This window comes from Ochotona princeps, chromosome 6, assembly GCF_030435755.1.
Source record: "Ochotona princeps isolate mOchPri1 chromosome 6, mOchPri1.hap1, whole genome shotgun sequence".
Lineage (NCBI taxonomy): Eukaryota > Metazoa > Chordata > Mammalia > Lagomorpha > Ochotonidae > Ochotona > Ochotona princeps.
In genome coordinates, this window is record NC_080837.1 from 69,746,817 (window position 1) to 69,772,899 (window position 26,083).

Genomic DNA, 26,083 nt, shown 5'->3' on the forward strand with positions numbered 1-26,083 from the left:
AGGACCACACTCCTTGTACATCTTGAACCGTGTGGTAAAATTTTGTGACAAAACACCTTTTAAGAAAATGCAACAAAAGTAGACTAGATATGAGCATATACTCAATAGGAACTGAGGATGAAGAACTGATTTACTACTGACAGGAAGTCAACTGCCACTTAGGTCAAGATGTGTCCCTTTCAACAGCACTGACACCTCGGTGCCACCTTGGGGTTCCCTTTGCCTCTGCTCTACTTCCAACTGGGCCGTCTCACGTGCCAGATTCCTGACAAGCTGTCCGTCGCAACTTTCCAACCATTCCTGCTCTCCTCCAGCCCTCACCCTAAGTCCCGCGTGTCAAACACACAGTATGTGTTTAACCAGCATTCATGTGAAAGAACAGTAACTGAATCTTAAAGCCATGGCTCAAATGATGTTTAAAAACTCTGATCACTCTCTCCTCACCTTAAATTTTAAGGCAGGTGCTTGTGACACAGATGATGCCTTCAGTCCATGGAGCCGTTCTTCTATTTCTCTCAGCCTAGGAAGTGGTAGGAGGTTATATACATACACATTTACAGTTCCATCAACTTGACATTTACTAATGCATAAAAAAGCAAATGGCAACCTATTATTAATTCCTCACATTTTCCTTATCACCAGTATTAAACAGATGTAGTTGCCGTACCACATGTAAAAATCTATAATTACAAAAATCATCTGCACCCCTCATAAGAAGTGTTAGCAACTGGTTTTATTTTTTTAAAAAATTATCTATTTGAGAAGCTAACAAAGAGAGAGCTCCCATCGGCTGCTTCACTTCTACAAGCTGGGAGCTGGGAACTTAACTGAGATCTCCCACTTGGGTCTGAGAAATTCCTTGAGGCAGGAGTTGAATTACTTCACCTATCACCCTGGTTCACAGCGTGTGCAGGAGCAGTAAGTTGGAGTCGAAGTGGGGACAGGAGTTGATCAGACACTGAAGTGTGACACGGGCTTGTTAACTGGTCCTGTTACTAGCTTTCAGCAATTCCATAAAGACACTTTACATTCTCTTCAAAGGTCAAGATATTTTACCGTCGTTTTGTTATATAGAGTTCATCAAGAAGATTTCTTTCCTCATAGCTCATCCATCGCTCCTCAGGCAGCTCTTCTTCCTTCTGAATCAACTGTTCATAAAGTCGAACTGGATTCCAGCCAGTCATTATATCATAAGTGATTACACATCCCAAGGAATGGGACACTATTGAGACTTTACCCCCTTTTTCTTCAAAGTCTGGATTCCGAGAACAGAAAAGGGAATATAATCGATTGAGCTCTTGCTGAAGGCCTTTAACTAGCTGTTTGAAATAAGAAAATATTGTCATATTAGCGTTACCCTGAGAGCTATAACTTTATTTCTATACTCAGATACATTAGGAAAGAAAAGTGGTAATCACTGAACAAATATATCTAGTGTATACCGAGGTAAACTCTGGTGTTTTAAAACCTGTGGGAATGAAGTGAAGCATATATATTTGAGTCCATACCACACTAAAAAATGCAGGTTGAACACACAGTCCTTAAACTAACAAAATGAGCTAGCAGTTTCACAGTAAAAAGTTTACATGTAGTTTCCAATTAGATTTCCAAAGACTCCTGGAAATTTCTTATTCACTGCAACTTACTGATATGCAATTCTACATTTTTGTATACAAGGTTTTCAGTTATGGTAATTTTTAAAAAATACACATGTATTTATGCTAATAAGTACATATAACATATTATTATGTATTTAGATTACTATGGTAAAATCACATGAATGAAGAAAAAACAATTGATCTATTTGAAATTTTAAAATTGCCACTAAATTGATAACAGCTATGAGTAAGAAGTTAATTTCTATGGATGGAAAGCAAGGAATTTTTTTTAAGTTTTTACGTTGATAATGTGACAAGTGTCGTAATTTTTCTCTGTGAGACTACTTTGACATTAAGTTTAACAGATACTCCTAAAATACGGAGTAAAGTCCTCTTATTATCCAAGCCCATAGCAGGGTCCAAGTTCTAAGGCAGTCTTGTCTTATCTTCTTATTTCCTTGCTTCTATTTGATAACAAATTTCCTATTAGATATTCAATTTCTCAGGTTTTTTTCAAAGATGTTATTTTATTTACCTGAAAGGCAGAATTAGACAGAAACAGATGTATCTGCTGATTCACTTCCCAAATGGCTGCAGCAGCCTGGTCTGGGCCAGGGCAGGCCAAAGCTAGGGTTATGGAACTTCACCTGGGCCTCCCACAGGAGAGCAGGGTCCAGGCACTTGGGCCATCCTCTGCTGCTTTCTCAGGTGCATCAGCAGGGAGTTGGTTCAGATGTGGAGCGGCAGGGACTTGAAATGGTGTCACAGACGGTGGCTTAGCCCGCTACATTACACTGGTGCCTCCTTTTGGTACTTCTTACATAACAGCCATTGTTCTGTCAGGCAAATATTTATTCTCTGGTGCTCCCACTACCAATTGTGTTATCTTGACACCTAGTCTCCATCAGCTTGTGCTAAGCATTCTTTACCAGCTGACAAGCTGGAAATGATCTGAGCACTTTGTGGCTGGCTGGGGTTAGCCAACAGGAGTACAGATTAAAGGGTGATGTCCATTCTGCTGATATCTCAGAGCTTAATGAATGTAATATTGAGGTCTAGCTTAAGTCATTAAGACCATGGGGCATGTCTGACGAAACAGAAGCATCCCGGGAAGAAGAGGATAAGATGAGGTGGCAGTGTGAGGAAGGATGACAGCTCCCTTTCCTTCAGGGAGCAAAGTCAGCTTTACTTAAACTGGACATTGCAACTATTTCCTGCAGCAAATCAGAGCCCCACACTTCAGTGTGAGCTTTCTCTAACTTTCAACATACACACACGTCCACACACCCCAGAGCCACTTGTAGGGTGTGTGAAACACAGATGCTAGGCCCGTCCCAGACTTTCGTACTCAGAAAGTCTGAGACGAGGCCTGGGAATGTGCATCTCTGTTTCCAGGAGAGGAGGATGCTGCTGGCCTGCAGATGACAAGTTCAGAATTCCTGGCTTGGTGGCAAATGCACATAAATGCACCTTTTAGAAAGGGTAGTTCCCACCACGGACCTAGCCTCTCTGTCCCGATGTTTTTGCCTGTACCAATGGGAGGCACTTAGAGTGCTAGTTCAAAGATGCTGAGCAAACTCTGTTTCAGACTGCTGAGAAACCTCAGCCACAAGTTCTGTAAAATTCACCAAGGTCAGAAGACTAAAGTAAAGCACCGGCTGTTCTCTCCTTTATTACAGTCATTGCTCCTCTTGCAACTGACTGTTTCATTCAGTTCCATTCTGATGATAATTATCTCTGCAGACATGAGAGCAAAGCAAGAAAACAGTGGCCTTCCCAGCCATCGGTAGCCAATAGAGCTTTGCACTGGAAACTACACCTGTTTTCATTTGTGTTGTTACTAATGAAACCTTACTGTTACTCTTCAGGGACATAGCTCAGCACAATTTATTCTAGAACATTCAGGCTATCTTCTAAGAGGTATTCCCAACCAAATATATGTGGGTATGTCTATGAGGGTATGGAAAAGGAAATTAAAAGTATGAATTCCACCCTCCTCATACACTAACATGCTGCCAGCCTCCTCTTCCTAATTTTCTCCCTCATTGGTTTATTGCCAAAATTTGGTTTAGATTTTCTAGCCTTCAGGAAACATTTAACAATGCCCACCACACAATGCAAAGGATTGTGATGTATTCATCTTCACCACCGGGCCTTCCTGTTGGTTAGAATTCAGGCCCAGAACACTAGTTCTTGCAGCAACGTAAGACTCACTGAAGTTGCTCCTTACTTTTAGCAGAGGCAGCTGTTTCCCACGTTGTCAAATCTGTGAGCTGTGTGAACATGGCATCTCCTTCCTCCATGGGGATGTGCCAGACACTGGCTTCTGCTTCCTTTGTCTCCCTGACCTCAAGTTGCCCTCCTCTTACAGGCTAACAAGACCCAGGCATGTGCATCTTTTCTCTGAATCACTTCCCCTTCCAATCAGTTTATAGAACTGGCATGTAGGATAGAACTTTTTATTCCTTTTTACACTTCTTCAAATTCAAGGCTATAATTGAAAAGAAAAAGGTAACAAATGCTGGCGAGGATGCAGAGGGAAGAACTCTTGCACATTACTGATGGGAACACAAGGAGTCATTATGGAAAAAAGTATGGCAATTCTTCAGAAAACTAAAAATAGAAGTATCTTATGAACCTGGTATCACATTATTGGGTCAACATCCAAAGGAAATAAATACCAGTTTACCAAACAGATAACTGCATACTCTGCACTGTTTACAATAGCCAAGATATGGAACAACTGAGGTGTTCACTGACTGATGGATGAATAAAGGAAATGTGGCAAATATATACGAACGGGTATTATTCAGCTATAAAAAAGAATGAAGTCCTGAGTGAGCTCTACAGTGTGGCAGGGTGATGACAGTGATGAACAATTTATCACACATTTTAAAAAGAGCTAGAAGTGGGCCTGGCATTTTGGCACAGTGAGTTACACAGGTGCCTGCAATTCTGACATTCCAATATGAGCAACACTTCAAGTCTTGCTGCTCCATTTCTGGACAAGCGCTTTCCTAACGTGTGTGGGAAAGCAGAAGCTGACGGCTCAGGGCCTTGAGCCCCTGCCACCCACATGGGAGACCAGACTGTAGTTTTGGGTTCCTGGTTTTGACCTGGCCCAGCTCTGGCTCTTGAGGCCATTTGGGAAGTAAAACAGCAGGTGAGACACACCTCTCTGTTTGGAACTCTGACTCGCCAATAACATATCTTAAATCAATAACGAAAAGAGATAGAAGGGAGGAATCTTAAAGTTCCTAACCCAAGAAATGATATTACATATTTAAGGAGATAGAAATACCTCAATATTTAAGCAGGCAAAAGCAGACATCATGGTTTGATAACTGCATATTGATTGTATACAGAAATTATACTGTACTCCAAACACATAATGCACCAAATAAAACAAATATAATAAATACTGTTACCGCCTTTTCCAAATCCAAGTTATTTTTTGGTTTATGCAAGTGAAAATGTGTCAAATATGCTCAGAAAATATTTGGCAACATAAACTTCTTAAAAATCACTGGCTAATTTGAAAATGATCAAAACACTATTAGAGATACAAGAGCATGCAAAGATCACCATGATACTCACTTCATCTCTATACAGTGGGCTGGTGTAATACATTATGTCCATCGCACTGCTGTTCAGCATGTCCCTTAACCCTCGCACTTTGTCAGGGGTAATGGAATCAACGGTGTCTACAGAAACAACAAAACAACATTAAACTTACTTGTCTTTGTACATTATAAGCTAAAACCAACACTGTATAATATAAGCCAAAGAGCCAAGACAAGTTTTGGCATTAGCAGATCTTTCCTTCTTGTAAACCATTGTTAAGAAAAATTAGCAAAAGACAAACGTAGAAATGAAAACAAGCAAAGCATTAAAGAATGAGGACCGTTGTCAATGTGTAACATCTCAGAATAGTGCTGGGTTTGGCATGCTACTCTGGGGGCCCCAGAGCAAAACCAGGCCAACTATTCTGGAACAAGAGTCAAAAGACACACCACACTCTGTCCTCCATTTCTCTTTTCATTTTTTCCCCCTTTTAGATCTATGCACATTAGGTCTTGAAGCATCTATGTGAGATGCCTGGAGTTGCAGGTACATAAGGGTAAGAGTTTTAACGGTATGGGTACCTACAAGTGTTTACTGCAGTGTCATAGGGCACATGCGCACTTCACAATGTCACGTCATCTTCCAAAGTATTCACAGCAGGAGTGAATGAGAATCCTTACAGCAATCTATCCCCAACACTTGGTTCAATTCTGCCTGATGGTTGAGATTGATACTTCATTGTGGTTTTTTAAAATGTCCATGTCTTTGCGATATACATTTCGTGTGTGTGTGTGCACACTTTTCATTTAAGTTTCCTGTTCTTTACTCTGGATGTCAAGTTTAGGGTAGTTATATCTGTTGCCCTGTTCTAACATCTTTTTCTAGTTCGACTGTGAACTATCAAGATTGAAAAGTCACAACCAACAAAGAGAAGATCTTCATTTCAATCTAATCAAATCTATCTATGTTACTTTACTGCTGTACTTATAAAAAATATTTATGTCTTTATTTGAAAGTAACAGTTACAGAGAAAGAGGGACAGAGATCTTCCATCTGCTGGGGTATTTGTCAGTTAGCTGCGACAGTCACAGCCAAAGCCAAGGGGCTTCAGCTGGCGCTCCCATGTGGGTGGTGGGGGCAAACACTTGAGCCGTGTCAGTCACTTCTCCCAGACCAGCAGCTGGGTCATGAACTAGCACCCAAACGGGAAGCTGGAGTTGAAGGTGGCACTTGTACTTGCTATGCCACAATGTCAGCCCCATGGAAGTTGTATTTTTATATTAGTATTCTTTCCCTGCAATGAAGTCATAAGAATACTCCAGTATTTCATTTTTGTTTTTCCTAAAATCATCTTGATTTTCATGTATTATGTTCCATGTAGAGGTAGATACCATTTTTCACCAAGCACCGTTTGTGATCAGGCTGACTTTTCAGCAGTGAGAAATCGTGGTAAGCTCTAACAAGTATCAGGTTTTCAAATTACACACAAGCCTGGCTAGGGTCTCCAATTTGGTACACAGGTCTATTTGCTCGTCCTTGTGCCAATACTAACCTGCTGTAACAAAATAAGAATGTGTCTCCCCTTCCTTCCCGCATCTGTTCTACATCTTGGCTATTTTCAGATTTGCTTGTCTACAATCATTTTAGAACTTGTCAAGTTTCATTAAAAAGTTATAGATATTTTTGATTGGAATGTCATGGAGTCTATAAATCAGTTGTAAGGAATTATTTTTTCCGGAATATAAAGTCACGAAATCTACAAAAACTGGGCCCTGCGCGGTGACTCAGCAGCTAAAGTCCTCGTCTTGAACGTGCCAGGATCCCATATGGACACCAGTTCTAATCCCAGCAGCTCCACTTCCCATCCAACTTCCTGCCTGTGGCCTGGGAAAGCAGTCGAGGACAGCCCAAAGCCCTGGGACCCTATACCCGTGTGGAAGACCTGGAAGAAGTTCCTGGCTCCTGGCTTCGGATTCGTGCAGCTCCAGCCATTGCAGTCACTTGGGGAGTAAACCATCAGACAGGAAATCTTCCTGTCTGTCTCTCCTCTGTGTATATCTGACTTTGTAATAAAAATAAATAAATCTTAAGAAAAAAAGAAATCTATGAAAACTAAGTTTAATATCTGTAAACAGTCCTACTCTAAATAAACACCTTTTGTTAGATTCACTTCTTGGAATCATACAGTTTTGATGTCACTTGTTGGTGTAAAGAAATGCTATTATTTTTATATGCAAATTACATAACCTTGACAAATTGCAACAAAATTTCGATGTTTCTTTTGTTTATCCTAAGTAATCAATCACATGACTTGCAAATCAAAATATATGGTTTTGATTCCTTACAACTATTGCTTTTTTATCTCACCCCATATCTATGACTTTAAGTGGAATGTGGGACACTTTGAGGCTGGAGCTGTGGCGATGAGGCTTAGCTGCTACAGTGATCATTACTGGCGTGTGAGCTGGAGTCAATTCCCTTCTGATCCAATTGCTCATATGCCTGGGAATTGAGGGCTCAAGTCAGGTAGGATACCTGGTGGGAGCTGCTGGCTCCTGGCTTCAGCCTAGCCCAGCCCTGGCTCCTTCAGCCATTTGGGGAGTAAACCAGCAGATTGAAGATCTCTCTTCTCTGCCTCCCTCTCTGTCACTCTGCCTTTCAAATAAATCTAAATAAAATAAAATATTTTTAAAAAGTGGTATCTTTAGCTTATTTCTGATTTAAAGGAAATATTCTGAGTTTTTTTTTACTACCAATGAATATTACTGCTGTGTGCTATAAGTAAACACCCTTTTATGATTTTAAAATTGAAATACAGTAAATCTGACTCTGAATTTCAGTGTGTAGGTGAATTTTACATAGCTGCCATCACAAGGACACGAAACTGTTCTATCCCAGCAGCCTCTTCGAGAACGCAAGCCCTCTTCTCTTCCGTTAAGCCCTAGCAGCCACTCTGCGGTTTTGCCTTTCCCAGGATGTTGCACCAATGGAAACATAAATCATATAACCTTTCTGTGAAGATTGGCTTTATTCATTCAGTGTAACTCCTCTGAAGTTACCCCTGGAGTTTAAACCAACCAGAATTTACAGAGTTGTACTAAATGTTAATGATAATGTCAACAGTCATACGAATCCTAAAACTTCATCTGGATAAATGGAAAAAAATTCCAAAGCTTTGTTTCTGAGGTATAACTTGTACACATGCACTGTTGCTGCTGAGATCTCATCTCTGTCCTCAGCATCTTTACAGACTCTCTAACCTCTAATCCATTTTGGTTTGGTCAGCTGTAAATGACTCTCCCTGGTGTTGGGAGACAGAGTCACAGATCTGGGAGAATCTTCAGGGAATCCTCAGGGAGGCAGTTTTGTACAATGGTGATGCCATACAGAACATAGAAACCTAGAGTCTGTCTGCCTCTTTTAGTTAAATTCACCTTTTACTCAGTTTCGCTTTCTTTATCAGTAAAATACAGAAATGAAACAGGTGAGATACTGCATGGGAAAGGCAGAGCAGAGCGTAAGAGCGGCATTACAGCTCTGATGGTACAGGTCATCATCCTGAACATTCCATTTCATGGTTTTAATATTCGGTGAGTACAAGTTTATGCAGAGATACCTATTTTGGCTGACAGTCTTTTACAGAAAGGAACTAAAATGATTTTATTTAGACCAATATATTGCACAAATTTTCTAGGCAACATTCTAATCCACCAGCTTGGGGAATGCAGGAACAGCAACAACAAAAGAAAACAAAACCCTGAAACTTTATCTTCCAAATACAGGGGATAAAAATTAATCAGAAGAGAGCAGAAGCTAACACATAACTATGGACAACCAATGCTTTCAAGATTCTGATGAACTAGTTTAATGTAAAAAGCTACAAGAAACACCATGTTCTTTTCCACATACACCTCAACTGCCCTGCAAAGGGAGTAGGTGCAAACAGGGCTATCTGTGAAATCCACGCGGTGGTCTAAATGATGTGATCTTAAAAATAAGTGGATTTTATTAAATAATTTATAGCAAAGCATCAGTATACCTCTGGACAACTCAACTACAAAGACTGTGTGGTGTTCCCAGTGAGCACAAGCATCTTTTAAAGGTTTTCATATTTACTTTGGGAGTTTGCCAGTGACTATATATCATTCAATTTTTAATCAAAATATACCTCCATCAAGAGTAAGTTTTGACCGCCACTCAACAGGCAGAAATTCCACATGAGTTGCATGGTTGGAAAAATGCCTTTCTTCTATTTTTCTTGCAGCCTCTCTCATCCTATCAAAAAACCACAAAAAATAAAAAAACAGAAAACAAAATAACAAAACTTTGAGTAACTTCACAACTTCACATATGTATGTATACTGTATAAAATGTTTATTCATAACATTTCTATTTGTTCATAACTTTATCCCAATTTCAATTACTGCCACACTAAGCAAGTTTGCAATATAAGGACACCTCATTTTAAAGTCCTCAATTTGTCACCTATGATTTCAGATATTCTAAGATTTCACATTATATGTAATTTTAAGTAAAAAGTTTTAACACACAGAAGGGTTTCACAGTGTCATTACTGAACTGCAAACATTAGCAAGTCGTAGTCTATCTTATTTCATCTTTCATTTTCCCTATAATAAAATGTAACAATGTTAATTTAAAAAAATTAGATTCCACAAAATGACGTTTTCCCTTTTAGTGTCAGTACCTGTGTAGGTCTGTGCACACACACAACAGCTGATCGCTCAAAGCCTTCTCAGCCATCCCCTTAAACAGACATTCTTCTCTCTTAAAGACTGTTCTCTCCACACTGAATTGTCTTGGCATTTTTGTTGCAATCAGCTGAACCCCAGAACTGACTCACTGAGCTCTCATGTTGGGCAGCATCACACAATCCTGGCTGCTGGAGCTGCAGCTATAAGGTATGTTGAGTCCTGTCTTTATTCCTTACCGAGGTTATTTTGGCTTTTCTGTATTTTCACGTAGATTTTAGAAAGAGCCTGTAAATTTCTGCAGAAAGGAGGTTGGAGTTTCATAGAGCCTGTGCAGGATGCACAGACCAGTTTGGGAGTTGTACCATCATGGCAAGATTAAGTTTTCTGATAGAAAAATCTAAGTAAATTCCTGCAACTACATAGTCTAGGTCTCAGTATACCAAGAACACACTTCTGTTGTTAAACTTATTCCTAAAATATGCTTTTCTTCTTGATGTTATAGTAAATAATTTCATCCTTCCAGTATTTACACAAATCAACTTGTGTATACCAACCTTCTATCCCACAGCTTTGACATGTCTTTCCCACATACAAACATCCTGTGTTAATGTGTTAATCATTCTGCTATTAACACATACTACTTTTCAGTAAGGCAAATTTAAGGACATAGCCACAATGTACCCATCATTATCTTTCTCTTTTCCTCCCTCACAATCTTTCATCTCTCCTTTCTTTGTTTTCCAACTCTTTGCATCTCAAATTAATGAATAAAATTATAAAAAAAAAATTCTGAATTCGGGGCCGACACTGTGACATAGCAGGCTTTGGTGCCAGCATTCCATATGGGCACCAGTTCGAGTGCCGCTGCTCCACTTCCGATCCGGTGCCCTTCCAATGGCCTGGGAGTGCAGTGGAGGAGGGCCCAGGCCAATGGTCCCCTGCACCCATGTGGCAGATGTGGAGGAGGCTCTGGACTCCTGACTTGGGACTAGCCCAGCAGATGGAAGATTCTGTCTCACCTTCTCTTTCTCTGTAGCTCCACCTTTCAAATAAAAAAGTCAATTAAGCCCTGTTATGAGCTTATTTGTTTCCTCTGTATTTCAAAAAGGAAAGGAAGAGCTTAAATAGTATATAGCATGGACCCTGAGCGGTGGCTCAGTGGCTAAAGTCCTTGTCTTGAACACACCAGGATCTCCTATGGGCACCAGTTCTAATTCTGGCAGCCCCACTTCCCAACCAGCTCCCTGCTTGTGGCCTGAAAAAGCAGTCGAAGATGGCCTAAAGCCTTGGGACCCTGCACCTGCATGGGAGACCTGGAAGAAGTTCCTGGCTCCTAGCTTCAGATTGGCTCAGCACTGGCTGTTGCGCTCACTTGGGGTGTGAATCATTGGATGGAAGATCTTTCTCTGTCTCTCCTCTTCTCTGCATATCTGACTTTCCAATAAAAATAAATCTTTTAAAAAATAAGTAGTATCTAGCAGCCAAGAGCCAATTAAGATACAATTAAAAAGCTCTCAAAAACTTTGCAACTTCTTTCAATTAGAAACAAACAAACTAATAATTGGTTTTAAAAAGATGCTTACTGGGGTTGGTGTGATGGCTCAACCAGCTAATCCCCAACCTAAGAGCTCTGGCATCCCATATGGGTACCGGTTTGTGCCCTGGTTGCTACACTTCCCATTCAGCTCCTTGCTTTTGGCTTGGGAAAGAAGTGGAGGATGGCCTAAAGTCTGTGGACCCTACACCCATGTAGGAGATCTGGAAGAGACTTTAGATCGGATTGACTCGGCTCTAGCTCCTATATGATGCTGTGGTCATACATGGAGTGAAACAGCAGATGGAACCTTTCTGTCCTTCTCTCTGTAAATCTGTTTTTCCAATAATAAATAAATAAACAAATAAATAAACTCTTTAATATGTGTGATATCTATTTTGCATATATTATATACTTGTGCAAACATATGCCTACACACTTTCTACAGAAAGTTCATGGAAAATGGAATTAAAAGATCAACTGATATTGGTTTATAAAACTTTTCCAAATCCATGCATCGGAGGGGCTTTCAGAGTTCGTAGAAAACACACATTAGGAAAAATGCATAAAGCAAAAAAAATGTTTTGCACAAAGATAAACTTATCCTTAAAATTTTACTTTTCCATTAACTTTGAAGAAAACTTTAAAAGGGAAGGAGTAGAAATAAAAATACCATGAGCAACAATCCCCAGAGTACATTTTTAAACTAAAAAAAAAAAAAATTGAAGGTACAAGGGTAGGCATTTGGTACAGCAATTAAGAAATCACTTGGCAGGGCTGGCAATGTGTCCTGCAACGCCAGCATTCCATATGGGTGCCGGTTCAAGTCTCAGCTGCCACTTCTGATCCAGCTCCCTGCTAATATGCCTGAGAAAGCAGTAGAGGGTGGTCCAGGTCCATGGGCCCTTGCACCCAAGCGGGAGGAGATCCTTAAGAAATTACTGGCTCCTGGATTCAGACAGCCCAGCTCTGGCCGCTGTGACTACTTGAAGAGTAAAGCAGCAGATGGAAGATCTCTCTCTGTGTCTTCCCACTCCCACCCTGCCCCATAACTCTGCCTTCCACATAAGTGAATAAATCCTTAAGAAAAAATGCCATTTAGTATGCATGCACCTTATATCAGACAGCTGAGGCTCACACGCAGCTGACTGATTCCAGCTTCCTGCTGACGTGCACAGCGACACACAGTGATGACGGCCAGGCACCTGGGTTCCTGCCACACACAGACAGAACTGCAAGTTTCTATTCACTTGTATATTTTGATTTGTAAATCAGGGAAATGTATTTCCTACTCAAAATATAAAATTGTACTAACATCTATCATGGTTTCTGCATGCTTTTCCATACTTTCATCTTTTTTTTTTTTTTTGCTTTTTTTTCCAATTTTGACTGTAGGAGTTTTTGGTTTTAAAATTTCTTTGCAATAATTTTTAGTAAAGTTTTTGTAGGGAATAAACTTATGCGCTTAACCTATCATGATTAAATTTTCTTATTCTCTTCTAAAATTATAAATTTAAAATCAGATACTTAACTTCAATGCTGATTTTCCTTGCAATAAAACTCCACAAAAAAAGTAAATTCAATTTTATCTGAACTACATTCATCCTTTCTAGTAAATCAATTCTGGTAGCCTGTAAATGGTGTAAACTATAATAATGCTAGCTATGTGAACAATACACATATTTGGCTGGAATAAACTAATGTGATCTCACTAGCAGGTTCACAGAGATACAGGAGAAGAGAAAACCTCTACTTCCAGCATGGTGGGTCTGACTTCCAAAGAAGCTGCAGCTGAGCAGTGTGTGTATTTCCTTAATCTACCTTGTTCATTTCAACGCTGGTCTCCCAAATGAAGCCAGTAGGCTCCAGACTGACAAGGGTACATGAGGGACTGATGGCGAGGCTGGACAGCAAACTGAGAAACAGGAGAAAGCATGAACAAGACAGGACATCCTTTGGCTTCCTCTTCTATCTATAGGTAAAAACTTTTTCTATAAATTACTAATCTATGTGAGTGAGTTATCCATCAAATTAATCTGAATAGATTACGGCAATCATACCGTACAAAGCACACACACGGTTTCTGAAGCACTATGGAGTCATCATTCTACTTGCAACAATAGCTCCTGATTTTATCTACCACCCCCCACAGTTACGATCAAGCCAGCTTCCGTCTCATTCTGAGGTGGGACTATGACAAAGTTGGCCAGTTACACCCTTGCATGGCCATGTGGAACAATTCAGATAGTTGGATTACAACATACCAATTACTGAAATGTACAGAGTAGTAGGGAATGGTAAAAAAAAAAAAAAAGAGAGAGAGAGAGAGAGAGAGAGAAAAGGAACAACAACTTCATGTTTCAATGGATATAAAGTGACGTATACCACTGATTTAAAAAAAAGACAGGAGGTATCATACAACTGCTCCAAACTGAATGAGCAGAGAACAGAGAAACTGAACTATGGACTCTGATGACTTGCTTGGCAACAACGCCTCTCACTTTCATAAAATGTTCACTGTGGGCTAGGTTTTCTCCTACATGTACCCAAAGAAATAATCCTGATACCTTCTCATTTACCAATGGTTCCAGGGAGAATATGCCAGTGACCTATTTCTCAGGTTCCTAGACAGCAAGAGAAAAGATCTGTATCGTACAGAACATAAAAACCACGGGAAATAATGTACAAAGTACAATCTGGATTAAAGGGAAGAGATTGAAAGGATCTGACTCATCTAGGAGTGTCCCACAAACTAGATTTTTTAAAGTTGCTTATAGTTGAATGCACTGGCTGGCATGTACTTCAATGCAATGAGCCTAGCTGCCTGAAACGCTGGACTCTTGTATCAGAACGCGGATTCTAGGCGCAGCTTCTCTTCTTATCTAGCACCCTGTGAACATTCCTGGTGCAGTGGCAGAAGATGGTCCCACTGCTGGGGTTCCTGCCACCCACACCGCTAGATGGAGCTCTAGGCTTCCAGCTTCGGGCCTGGACCACTCCTGGCCACTGGGGCCATCTGGGGAGTGGACCAGCAGACGGAAGATAGTTTCCTCCTTGTCTGTCTCTGTTCTTTGCTCTCTCCCTTTACTACTCTGCCCTTGAAATAAGTAAATAAATCTCCTTTAAATATTAAATAAAAAGCGAAGTACAACCCAATACTGTATTTTAAGTACAGCAACAATGTTGTTTAGGATTAATTTCTGCTTTACAAAGTCTCAAAAAATTGATTTACCTGAAGCCTAAGAATCAGATAAACTGTAGTTCTCAATAGTCATTCACATGTTCTCTTCACATCACAAATATGTAATTGGCCAGATTTCGCTGTAGTTGACCGGCACTACTGCTAACTCAGAGCCATATTTGTGAAAGAACCTTAACAATAACCCTTTTAACACAGCTGGATTCATCTCATCAGTTTGTGTCACCTATAACAAAACATCCGAGGTGCTGGGGTCCATGCAGTGGGTACGGATGACACAAAGGTGTGAAGAGAACAGCTCCCCTGCTCGGCAGGGCCCGGGGGAGCTTCCAGCTGTTTGGTAAGGCCCAGCGGTTGTCTCTCTGACCACCTTGACGCTGTTTCACCCCCTGGTTGCATGGACACTCAAGCACCCCACTAAGAATTCTATAATCTACTGAGGCATTGTTGTTTGCCCCTGTGAGATGGCTTTTGCAACCGATGTGAGCTTGAGAGTTAATATTATTGATAATGTCTTGGTGAGTGGGCCTTTAACTGCATACAGGAGCACAATTAAGCCCATGCCATTTTTGGACACCTTATTGGGTACTTAACCATTGCCTCAGAAATCTGGCCCAGACATATAGCATGCCTTCTGGGAAACGGCTTAATAAGAATTTTACAAACTAATGGAAGTGATGGGAGTATGAGTGGAAACTGCTATGGCAAAAAAATATAATTACTGTGACCTTAAAGGTTAGTCTGTCCTTGCAACTCTTTGGAGCATAGAAAATGTAGCTGTTTTAGCTGCTCTCATAATTTTTTTTTTTAAAGATTTATTTTATTTTTATTACAAAGTCAGATATACTGAGAGGAGAAGAGATAGAGAGGAAGTGGAGCTGCCGGGATTAGAACCAGCAGCCATATGGGATCAAGGCGAGGACCTTAGCCACTAGGCCACACTGCCGAGCCCATGCTCTCATAATTTTTTAACTAGAGGAAATATAGGGTGATTTTATTAACATCATAGAGATATACTTTTGATTATTGTTTGATTGTTTATGAGGTTGTAGAGCCTGCAGCTGTAGGGGGATTTAATGTTTGAAACTTTTTGTCTTAGATCTTTGTTTTTTCTCTTCTGATGTGTTTCTCCCACTAAGTGATAGATAAGTTGTGAAAATAAAATGTGGTAGGAATGTACTACTGATTAGCAGGTAATCGCATGTGCTTTGGCTTTGGAGTCCTGGCTGTCATTCCATGGCTACTACTGAAGAATGAATAATGGCTTGCTTTGAAGAATATGAATACAGTATTTTGCAGAATTATCTTTAGGGGCACCTGCTTAGCCCAGAAGTACAGATGGAATAACCAAATGTCTGTACATGCCTCCTTAGTCTTGAAGTAAAAAATAGAACAATTAGTTGCTTGTGTAGAAGCTTGTGAGGTGTCTGAGTAAATAAAAACGACAGCTTTTTCTTGAGCTGTTGTGAGAGCGCACCAAGTGACAGTGTCTGTGTCTGTCTTTGTTGCCGACTCCACGCACCCTTCCCGAGCTCCGAACTCGGCTGGAGTTGGACTCCGGCACTGAGGCAGGCTAACTTCCTCAAGAAGAGGCTTACTGAGCTCCCGGGTTTGGAGGTTCAAGGCCATAGTGCCTGCATGGGCTGAGTTCTGAGGAGTGCTTCCATAGTCATATTACAGTCACTGCGGCGGTGGGAACACAGACATCATGAACACATGTGAGGCAGGAAGCCAGAGAGACTGGGTTGGGCTGGTCCATGAGAAATAGCTTTCTCCCCATTTGAGGGCTGGTGACTTAAAGACCTTCCCACTAGGCCCCGCCTCTTGCAGGTTCCCTCAGCTCCACCTGTGTAACACAGGGACCCAAGTATCCAACCCGGGCATCTTGCGGGATGAGGGGACAAGTTAAGTTCACATCATAGCGACAGTCCTTCACATTCTTGAAACACACAACCCTGGCATGCCTTAATACCACTTTACACAGTTTTTAGGATAAAGCCAAGTGTAAACAAGTTAATGGAGTATGTAACTCTCTAGTGCGTTAGGAAAGCATCTATATTATGCATTAAATTTAGAGTTCAGTTTCTTCTGGTAGCAACTAACTGAAAAGATTAAGTTGCTATCTAGAAGGTTAAATAATTTTAACCTTTTCACAGTCATATAAACGCTGTAGTCTTCTGAATTCCTGAAGTTCAAAAAGCAAAATACAAGAGTTATCTTAAGAGTATCTTTTTCTTCCTTTCAAACTCTCATTAATGTAAATTAACTTAATGTATCAGAATAAAAAGGACTTCTTATTCCTCCTCTTCTCCATACTGTGGGGACTAAACATCAAACGTCATCATCCAGGTATGAAAACATGAATCAGATCCTGAAATTTAGTCTGTAACTTGACACTAGAGTAGCTGGGCCAGAAGAAACATACAGTGGGGCAGAGTGCAGTTTGTTCACCTCTCCCGCACTCCAGGCAGGGATACTCAGTAGGACATATTCATCCAAGTACTCACATAGCTGTGTTTTTGATGATTCTTCCTTGGTCCATTTTCTGTCCAATGCCATGCACAACAAATACAATATGGGTAGTCTGCGATGGCTTGTCTTCCAACGAGGCTTCCTCCACATAACCTCTATGAAGTCTGGTCCCACTACTTGATGCTATAGAAAAGTTATGATCCTAACTTTACTAACTATTCTGAAAAACATTAGTGTTTTCACAATATGCTTAAAGAAAAAAGACATAAAATGAATCTTATGAAACAATTTCACTAGGGGAGAGAAAATTTGTAAGATGATGTAGACTGATCAGCTCTTAAATGGATAAGCAACAAAGCTTGAAAATACAAGGAGAAAGAAAAAGGACAAAGTGAACACAGAAAAATCTCAACCTTCTATGTTTAAAAAAAAATCAGGAAACAAAACAAAAAAATTACAAACTTGGGAAAATCATGCAACACACACATATATTAATCATCTGATTACACAAAAATAACTTATTAAACAAAATGTAAAAATGCAGCCATTCAAAGAACGAAATGGTAAGGATAGATGGTAACTCACAAGAAAGCACATCTGACTAATCTATGAAAATTTCAAGTACATTCATCAAAGAAATCAAAGATAGTAATCTTATAACATTATTCTAGTATTTAATCATTCATCAGTGAAAAAGTGCTAACAATCAAATAACACAAATATGATTTAACAGAGTGTCCACCATTAAATTTAATACATATCTAAAAAAAACCACCAGAAATAGAATCTGAATAGTCTATTTGGCATAAAAGATGCCTGACATTTTTATATGTTATAGTATTTTACAATTACCTTTAGAAAATCCTAGTTTTTGGGTAACCGTTCTTGCAATTTTAGATGTTGTTGCATCACTATAAAGATATACTTCATCCACACTGTGCCAGTCCACATGGTTGCGACTCAACTTAAAACTATGAATAGCTGTTGCAAAAAAGAAAAACTAAGTTGAAGGTCTCTGAAACAAACTTCATTTGTATGAAAAAAATTACTCTAATTTTTAAGTCAATATTATTTAACAATTCTGATGGTAACTCGGTTCAATTAAAAAACTGTCATAGTTTAAAAACTTAGGGGAGGGCATCTGGCCTCACAGTTCAGCTATCCGCATCCTACAGTGAGTGCCCGAGGTTCTGTCCTGAGTGTGATCCTGTTCACACTTGCATGTAGCGCAAGAAGGCTCTCTTGTTGCATCACAAGTAAATAAACAAACAAAAAATTGACGTGAAGCATGAAAGAGGGGACTTAGTGTTATGAGTAACCATGTTACAGGAATGGTAGTTGGTAAAAACACCACGATGGAATAACTAACTGGCTTATCTATCATTTTAATCTCTAATATGTAGTTATTTTGATTAATACAGAGCAACTTTCCAGGCGATATGATTATTCATGAGGTCCAAGAGTTATATACCTCTTAAGTACTCAATCACTTTGCCCAGAAAATTAAGTTCCATGTCGTCTGTTGATCTTTCACACATCTGTGAAAATTTCACTCAGTGAAAGACAAAACTCAAGAGGAAAAAAATACCTCCAAACTTGAAAGAGAGTAATCTATTAGAAGAAGATGATGAACTTTTAGGTTGGGTATTAGAGTCACTAATCACTGGATACTGCTCATGATCACAAAAATCCAAAGTGGAAAGATGCTTTAAAAAGAAACTAAGAGCATGTTTTTGGCACATACCACAAATTTGGTAATGTTTATAGAATCGATGAATTGATGAAACTGATATCTACCAATTGTGCAATCTATTTCATACGTTATTTTAGGTAAAAAAAAAAAAAGGAGAGATACAGAGTGATTTGTCACAAAGACAGCTGACTGGCAGAGCCTAACTTTGCTGATTTGAAGATAGTTTGAGAATCACCTTAGCTAAATATGAAAACATTTAGCTCTGCTCAAGATCTAAGATTTTAAAACATTTTAAAGAAAACTTGTTCCTATTAGAACACACAGTATATTAGAAGATCACTATTTCTTAATTATCTTACAAATGAATTTCAAAAATTCATTAAAAAAAGTTATATTTACTTACCTGTCAGGACACATTACTAACAGTGAATATAAGACCTCAATTCAGTTAACATAGTAAACACTAATAATAATATCGTCACAGTTGCAAAGAAAACAAAATACAAAAGGCCAGTTTTGAAATAAAAGGATGTCTTGTAAATTAGAAAAAACTTTTGAAAGGATTTAATGTTTACTTTTTTTTTTTAATCTAAGGATTACCTATGTCACTACTTTAAGCCTTTTTACCTAATGTTTCTAAATTGCATTTTATTACAGTAATTTGAAGCAACATATGCTTAAAATGTTGAAACTATATGACCAAACTACTTATAGAAAAATGTTAAGCCAGCAAAATTTTGTTCCTCTTTAAGTTATCCACATATTGTCTTAATATTGGTGAACATTAGGCTACTGGCACATACATAATAATACACAAAAATGTTTATGCACACTTTAAGTTAACACTAAGCAAAATAGCACAATGGACACATTGGAAAAAAAAATCCAGTTTCTATGCTTTGAGCACAGCTGAATGCTATAAGCCAGTAATACAACTACAGGGAGAAATGAAACTACAGTTACTGTACCTTGGGAACGCTTTCTTTTAAGACCTGCCGCATCTGTACTCTCCTTATATCCTCTCCATTTGAACAGAGAAGGGAGGGAGAAGGGAGGGAGGTGGTAGACAACTAAGAAAGCAAAAACACTGAGCTTCAAAGTAAAATTTAAACGAGGCTTGTCACTCTGCCTTTTTGTTGCATTTGTTAAAAAAGAAATTTCATTTGATAAACATTATTCTAAATATCTTATTTAATTTCTAATTTAAAATAATAAGCCAAATAATTAGTTTAATGTTTATCAAATACTTGCTCTATTTTGCTGAAAGGAAAAAGTCAATTGAAAATCAAAATACAACTAAGTGATCACTATTATTATTTTTGCACAGACAGTATAAAAGAGAACACATCATTTTTGGACGAGTGAGGAACTTATAAACCACACTTTTTACAATACTAAGATATTCATTCCCCCCGAATTTGTGACTATGACAAAGCCAAAGTCTGAAGTACAACTGAGAGTACAATACACAAACTCTCCGACATCTGAGGCGGTTTTCCTGGGGAAGATATCACAGCACACATTCCACTAAGTACTTCCCACTACTCAAGTTCAAGACTCAAGCCTTGCCTCAGAAATACCTTTACAACTGTGTTGAAGGTGTTAAAAGTGTTTTAATGAAATTTTTACTAAAACAACAATCAAAATCTACCTTTATGTTGTCCCATTTAGAAAGATTACTAGTGATAAGATTACTTAAAAACCACCATTAGTAAAAACGCATGTTGTGATATCCTGTAAACAGAGCAGAAAACGTAACCCGAGGCACAGATCGAACACTTGGCAAATCAGCAGGTAACATTAAGACAACACCTTCACTGTCAAATTTGCTAGTTGATGGATTTCTTTATATTTTCAGCAAACAATTATTTAAGTTCATTTGAAACTAAACTTTACAAGCTTCTTACCAGGTCTGCTAATAAATCACACAACTTTTGTTACTTTGTTCAATTAATTTTCTAATACATTTGATTTTTATCCTCTCTCCCATCCGCACCGATGTGACATTCAAAGGTTACATACTGCTCAAATACAAAATATTTAATTTTTGTTGTACAGTACTAAAAATGGGCCAAATCTGTTGTAAATTCAAATAAAGTAATATGCAATAAAAGTAAGATTTATGCAATAAAGAGCACAGGGAAATGTTGCCTGGTACTTGATAGCTATAACTATATAGCTATGGTGACTACCAAAACTAACATTAGGACTAAAAGCTGGTTTGCTACATCAGGACTATAAAAAATATTTCAATGCCACAGAGAGGTAGAAAATGACAATTGAAGCAGTTTTCCTGGAAAATATTTCTTCTTTCACGCATCCTCCGGTCAGTTAACTGAGGAAGAGGTGTGCAACTCAGACCAGCAAACAGTTCAATCAGAAAGACCTTAGGAAAAGGGCGTCAATTGTTTATACAGACATCAACTTCAGACTTAACTACACAAAAAAATGGATGGGCTGTGCAAACCTAGGTGTAAAGGAAACATGAAGCAATTCCACTTCTATTACAAGAAACACTGGCAGATGACACATAATACGGCCACTGGCAGAACCATGCGGGCACATTTAGAACCACTTGGCCGCACCTAACAGTGAAACCAACTTTCAGAAAGCTGGTAGAGATACAAATACAAAGACTTCCCATTCTGTAAAAACGGTGTCATTTGAAGGTCAAAAAAGAAGAGAAACATCCTAATACATAAAGAAAAAAAAAGTTCCCAAACAGAAAAACTTCCACAAAATATACACGGTTCTTCACTTTTTTCTCAAATTTCTTATTTTCACTTGAATGTCAGTTGCTTTATTCACTGATCCTGTAGCACATAGCTTAATCTTCTCCCAACCAAAGCACACAGGAAAAACAGGAATCATTGCTAGAGGAAACTCGGGTGCCAGAAAGCACTATTCAAGGTTTTCTTTTTACAAAGTAAGAGTTTGGTTAGATATTCTCATACACTATTTGCAAAAGTATGCATAAACTCAAGATCCACTTGAAAATGCTAATTTATTAAATGACATTTAATAACATTGGCCTTTTATCAAAATCTTAAGTTTGACACTAAAAATACGTGCCAAAAAACTTATTTCATACAAATGAGAAAGCTACAGAATACTCCAAAGGGAGTTGCTAACAACACACTTGTCCCTAGAAGGGAAAAACTCTTGATTACTTTTCTATAAAAGCTGACAATCTGGAAAATTCCAACCCCAAGGAGCATGTCCTTAAACACTGTTTGCTGTAACAAAGGATTTGGCCATCTTTCTTAGACTTTTTAAGTTAGGTATATTTGTACAAATTAAAAAACTAGACTAGAGGGTAGGTTCTTCTCAGAAGGAAAGTTGACTAAAAAAGTTATACTTCCCTACTCCCGGTTTCATCTTTTTCACTGAAACCTGAAATGTTATTTTCACAGTCTGGAACTATATTTATCCAACAAGTGACAGGAATACACACTTTACTCACTCAATTTCTAAACAGTGTAATCTTGAGGGAACCATCCATACTTGTATTGTCATAATGCCTTATCTGCCAATAATCCCATTGTTTTATCTCCAGCCTATATGTGACTTTAAATTAATAATGATTCTTTTGACAGCATATAGTCAAAATTTGCATTCTTATCAAATCTTTTACTTTTTCTAACTAAAAAAATTAAAGATTCATTAATTTTTATTGCAAGGCAGATGTATATAGAGAAGGAGAGACAGAAAGATCTTCCGTCCACTGGTTAATTCCCCAAATTGCAGCAATGGCCAGAGCTGAGCCAATCTGAAGCCAGCAACCAGGAGCCTCCTCTTGGTCTCCCACGTGGGTGCACATGAGTCCCAAGGCTTTGGGCTGTCCTCTACTGCCTTCCCAGACCACAAGCAGCGAGCTGAATGGGAAGTGGTGCAACTGGGACACCAACTGGCACCTCTACGGGATGCTGTGCATGGAGATGGAGGGTTAGCCAGTTGGGCCGCAGTGCTGACTCCAACCTATGCCTTTTAGCAGGAGCACTAGTTTACTTCTATTTCCAGCTGTGTGCAATGTGCATGAGTTTAATGGCTAACCATTTTTTACATCCATTTTCCCCTTTGGCTCATCTGTTTTTTGCTTCCTCTGTGTTTATTCTTTTTAATTAGATATATCTCAAGATTTCATTTGAATTCCTCTGCTGGTTTTATTTTGCGTGTGAGTTTAAAGACTTAACAGAAACAGCAAGAATAAGTCATTGATTATCACATATTTTTTGCTCAGCTTTCCCTCACGTTAGCATTTTGCATAACTATGGACTAATTGGCAAAACTGAGAAATTAACACTGGTATGATACTACTGATCAACATACAGATTTCATTCATGTTTTTCCAATGATTGTTTCTGTTTTAGGGTTTAATTCAGAGTAGCACACTGCATTTTATAGTATGCCTTCTCTCTCCTCTGTCACACATGCTCGGTCTTTTACGACCCCAGCACTTTTTTAGGAGCACTCATCCGTTACCTTTAGAATAGCTCCAACTGGAACTTGACAATTTTTCACTGTTAAGCTGATACTTCCCATTTCAGGGCCACAGGAAGGTGCAGCACTAATTCAACCGACGGAGTCCTTCTTAGTGATTATCATGAGCTCACATAAACTGTAAATAAGTGAAATGCTAATCTAGTAACAGATTTAAGTATTCAACAAACCACTTATTACAAGACCTTACACTTCATTGATGTTCATGGGGTGGGCTGCTAGATAAAATTTTGCCAGCTTAGAGAGTGAAATGGGAAATAATCTATTTTCATTTTAACCTTCGTTAAACTATTTAAGTCATAAATAGTGATTATTTTTGTGGGCTATATATTTTCATACTAAGAACAGTTATTCCAAACCTTCACCAACCTCTAAAACAATGCTCATTTTTGGGCCCACACAGTAGCCTAGTGGCTAAAGTCCTCGCCTTGCACGTGCCAGGATCCCATATAGGCACTGGTTTGTGTTCTGGTGGCTCTGATTCCAGCCAGCTCCCTGCTTGTGGCCTGGGAAAGCAGTCAAGGACGGCCCAAAACCTTGGGACCCTGCACCTGCGTGAGAGATCCGGAAGCGGCTCCGGGCTCCTGGCTTCGGGTTAGCACAGCTCTGGCCATTGTGGTCACTTGGGGATTTAATCAGCAGATGGAAGATCTTCTTTTCTATATATCTGACCTTACAAGGAAAGTAAATTAAATATTTTTTTAAAATGCTCATTTTGATATTAGTAGAAAAATATCAAACACATCCAAAACCATATGTGGTTATAGTACCCTAACCAGACAAGGCCAGAGAAACTGAAACCAAACTAAAATCTCAAAAAGGAATTTTATTTTAATGTCCCTGAAGGCAAGGACTTTGGTTTGGCTGTGTGTGTGGGTTTTACATTTTTTTTTTTTTTTTTTTTTTTACTTTCATAGGGTGCTTATTAGGAATCCCTGAAAACAGTATTTTAAAACTATTATCAGACTTCTCTGGAAGGTCTTCTCTGAGTAACCCCACTGCACCATGGTTTGTAGTGTGTGGCTATGCTCTGCCCACCGGGTGGGTTCACTGTGGTTTTCCATCCATCTCTTCCCTCAGGGTGGCTCTGTCTTTCCTAACAGGTCTGAATAGCCTTGAGAGTCAGCAAGCCCACCCACTTTCACAGAAGTAACTAAGCTCATTGGCATTTCAAAGAGGCTGACCATGTGAAAAGTTAGCAGGTTTGCTTGTGGTATTTTCCCATATACAGTGCCTTTTTAGACAATAAATGTTTTCTTAGGACCAGTTACAGCTTTCAAATGTAGTACAACATCGCCCATAATCTTCAACGTTAACTATCACATTTTAATCTATAAATGTTTAACATAAAATTGAACAAATGAAATGAGTGAAAATTGTAAATACAAATATACAAAACTGAATTTATAATCTTTGCTAATAGCAAAACATGTTAAATTCTTACATATCATAGCAATTATTAAAAATTTTGCTTGTGCTGAAACTCAGGGAACCATTTTTAAAAGATTACAATCTTTTTAAACAGTTAAACCAATTTGTTACTACTAATTACCACATAATATATATCCTTAACCACAACAAGAAAAAACTGATACTAGACTGATGCCCTCAGAACAACACAATCATTCAAAGACACACTACAACAATCTATTCACAAGAAGAAACCATGTTCTTATATCAGACTTACTTATAAATTGGAGCACTTTGAGGAAAATTGAAGGATTCTGTTACATTTGATGTTTTAGAGAGTAGAAGTAAAAAAGGACACTTGGGATCCTAATTTTCATTTTAATAAAAACAAGATTCCAAACAGGTGAAATCTGGAGATGAAAGAGGTGAGCTCCAAGAACAAGGCGACCAATGGAGAAAGATATTGAGAATACAGAATAGGAAAGAGAAACAAAACACTCCTACCTTTCAACTTAGCCTTTTCTATAAATTTTTGAATCATTTTCATGTGTTAATAAGTGATGGATAAACTAGGTTTGTTAAGATGAACTGCCATTTTCAAGGCAGAAAATTTAAGGAGAATTGTAGTCAAAGTGATCAGAACTCAGTCTTCTCCAAAAGCACTGAGTGCTCATGATACAACGTGTCATACTCTGGCAGCAGTGGTCAAAGGATACTAAATACTTCTGAATCACAGATATACTATCACAGACACAGAAAATGTGCTATTTTTGCTGGAAACGGAACGAAGTATTGTTTCCATGCAAGTATAGCACTGAGGCTGAACTTAGGGCATGTAATCATTTTGAACTTGATTTTTTACAATGGAACAGGGAACATGCATATTTGACTCTATAGATTAGGAAAGTGGCAATTAAAATTCCTAGAGTAGAGCATCTGCATGCAGCAGAAATCATTGTGATACAAATGCTACATTGAAGGGCCAATTTACACAAAATAGGACCCCTTTAGTCATACAGACTTTTCATCAACTAGATGCAATAGAGATTTTACCTGGTATCCAGAATGAGACAATTTCCTTCTCTAAGTGTGTGTGTGTGTGTGTGTGTGTGTGGCCAGAATGAGGCAACAGAGAGCAGAGAGTGGAAGCGAAAAACAGGTAATGTCACTAACCAAATACAGAAAAGAGAAAAACCCCCCAAACCAAAACAACAACAACAACAACAGAACCAAAAGGGCCCTGCGCGGTGGCCTAGCGGCTAAGTCCTCACCTTGAATGCGCCGGATACCACACGGGTTCTAATCCCGGCAGCTCCACTTCCCATCCAGCTCCCTGCTTGTGGCCTGGGAAACCAGTCGAGGACGGCCCAAAGCCTTGGGACCCTGCACCCATGTGGGAGA

At 38.9% G+C, this 26,083-nt stretch overlaps 1 protein-coding gene across 8 annotated transcripts in view; it reads right to left on the bottom strand.

Annotated features, from left to right (window-relative positions):
- Positions 1–26,083, bottom strand: part of DDHD1 (DDHD domain containing 1) — a 78,657-nt gene that overhangs the window by 16,969 nt on the left and 35,605 nt on the right. For 4 of the 8 annotated variants that reach the window (XM_012926903.3, XM_058666455.1, XM_058666454.1 and 1 more), the window contains 7 exons: positions 19,741–19,842; positions 17,932–18,060; positions 17,115–17,262; positions 9,331–9,437; positions 5,196–5,302; positions 1,057–1,319; positions 445–520 (listed from right to left, as the gene is read on the bottom strand). In XM_012926903.3, coding sequence (XP_012782357.2) covers positions 445–520; positions 1,057–1,319; positions 5,196–5,302; positions 9,331–9,437; positions 17,115–17,262; positions 17,932–18,060; positions 19,741–19,842 — 932 coding nt within the window. The remainder of the gene's footprint in view (positions 1–444; positions 521–1,056; positions 1,320–5,195; positions 5,303–9,330; positions 9,438–17,114; positions 17,263–17,931; positions 18,061–19,740; positions 19,843–26,083) is intronic. The other 4 variants (XM_004584831.3, XM_004584829.4, XM_004584830.4 and 1 more) reach the window with 1 other exon arrangement.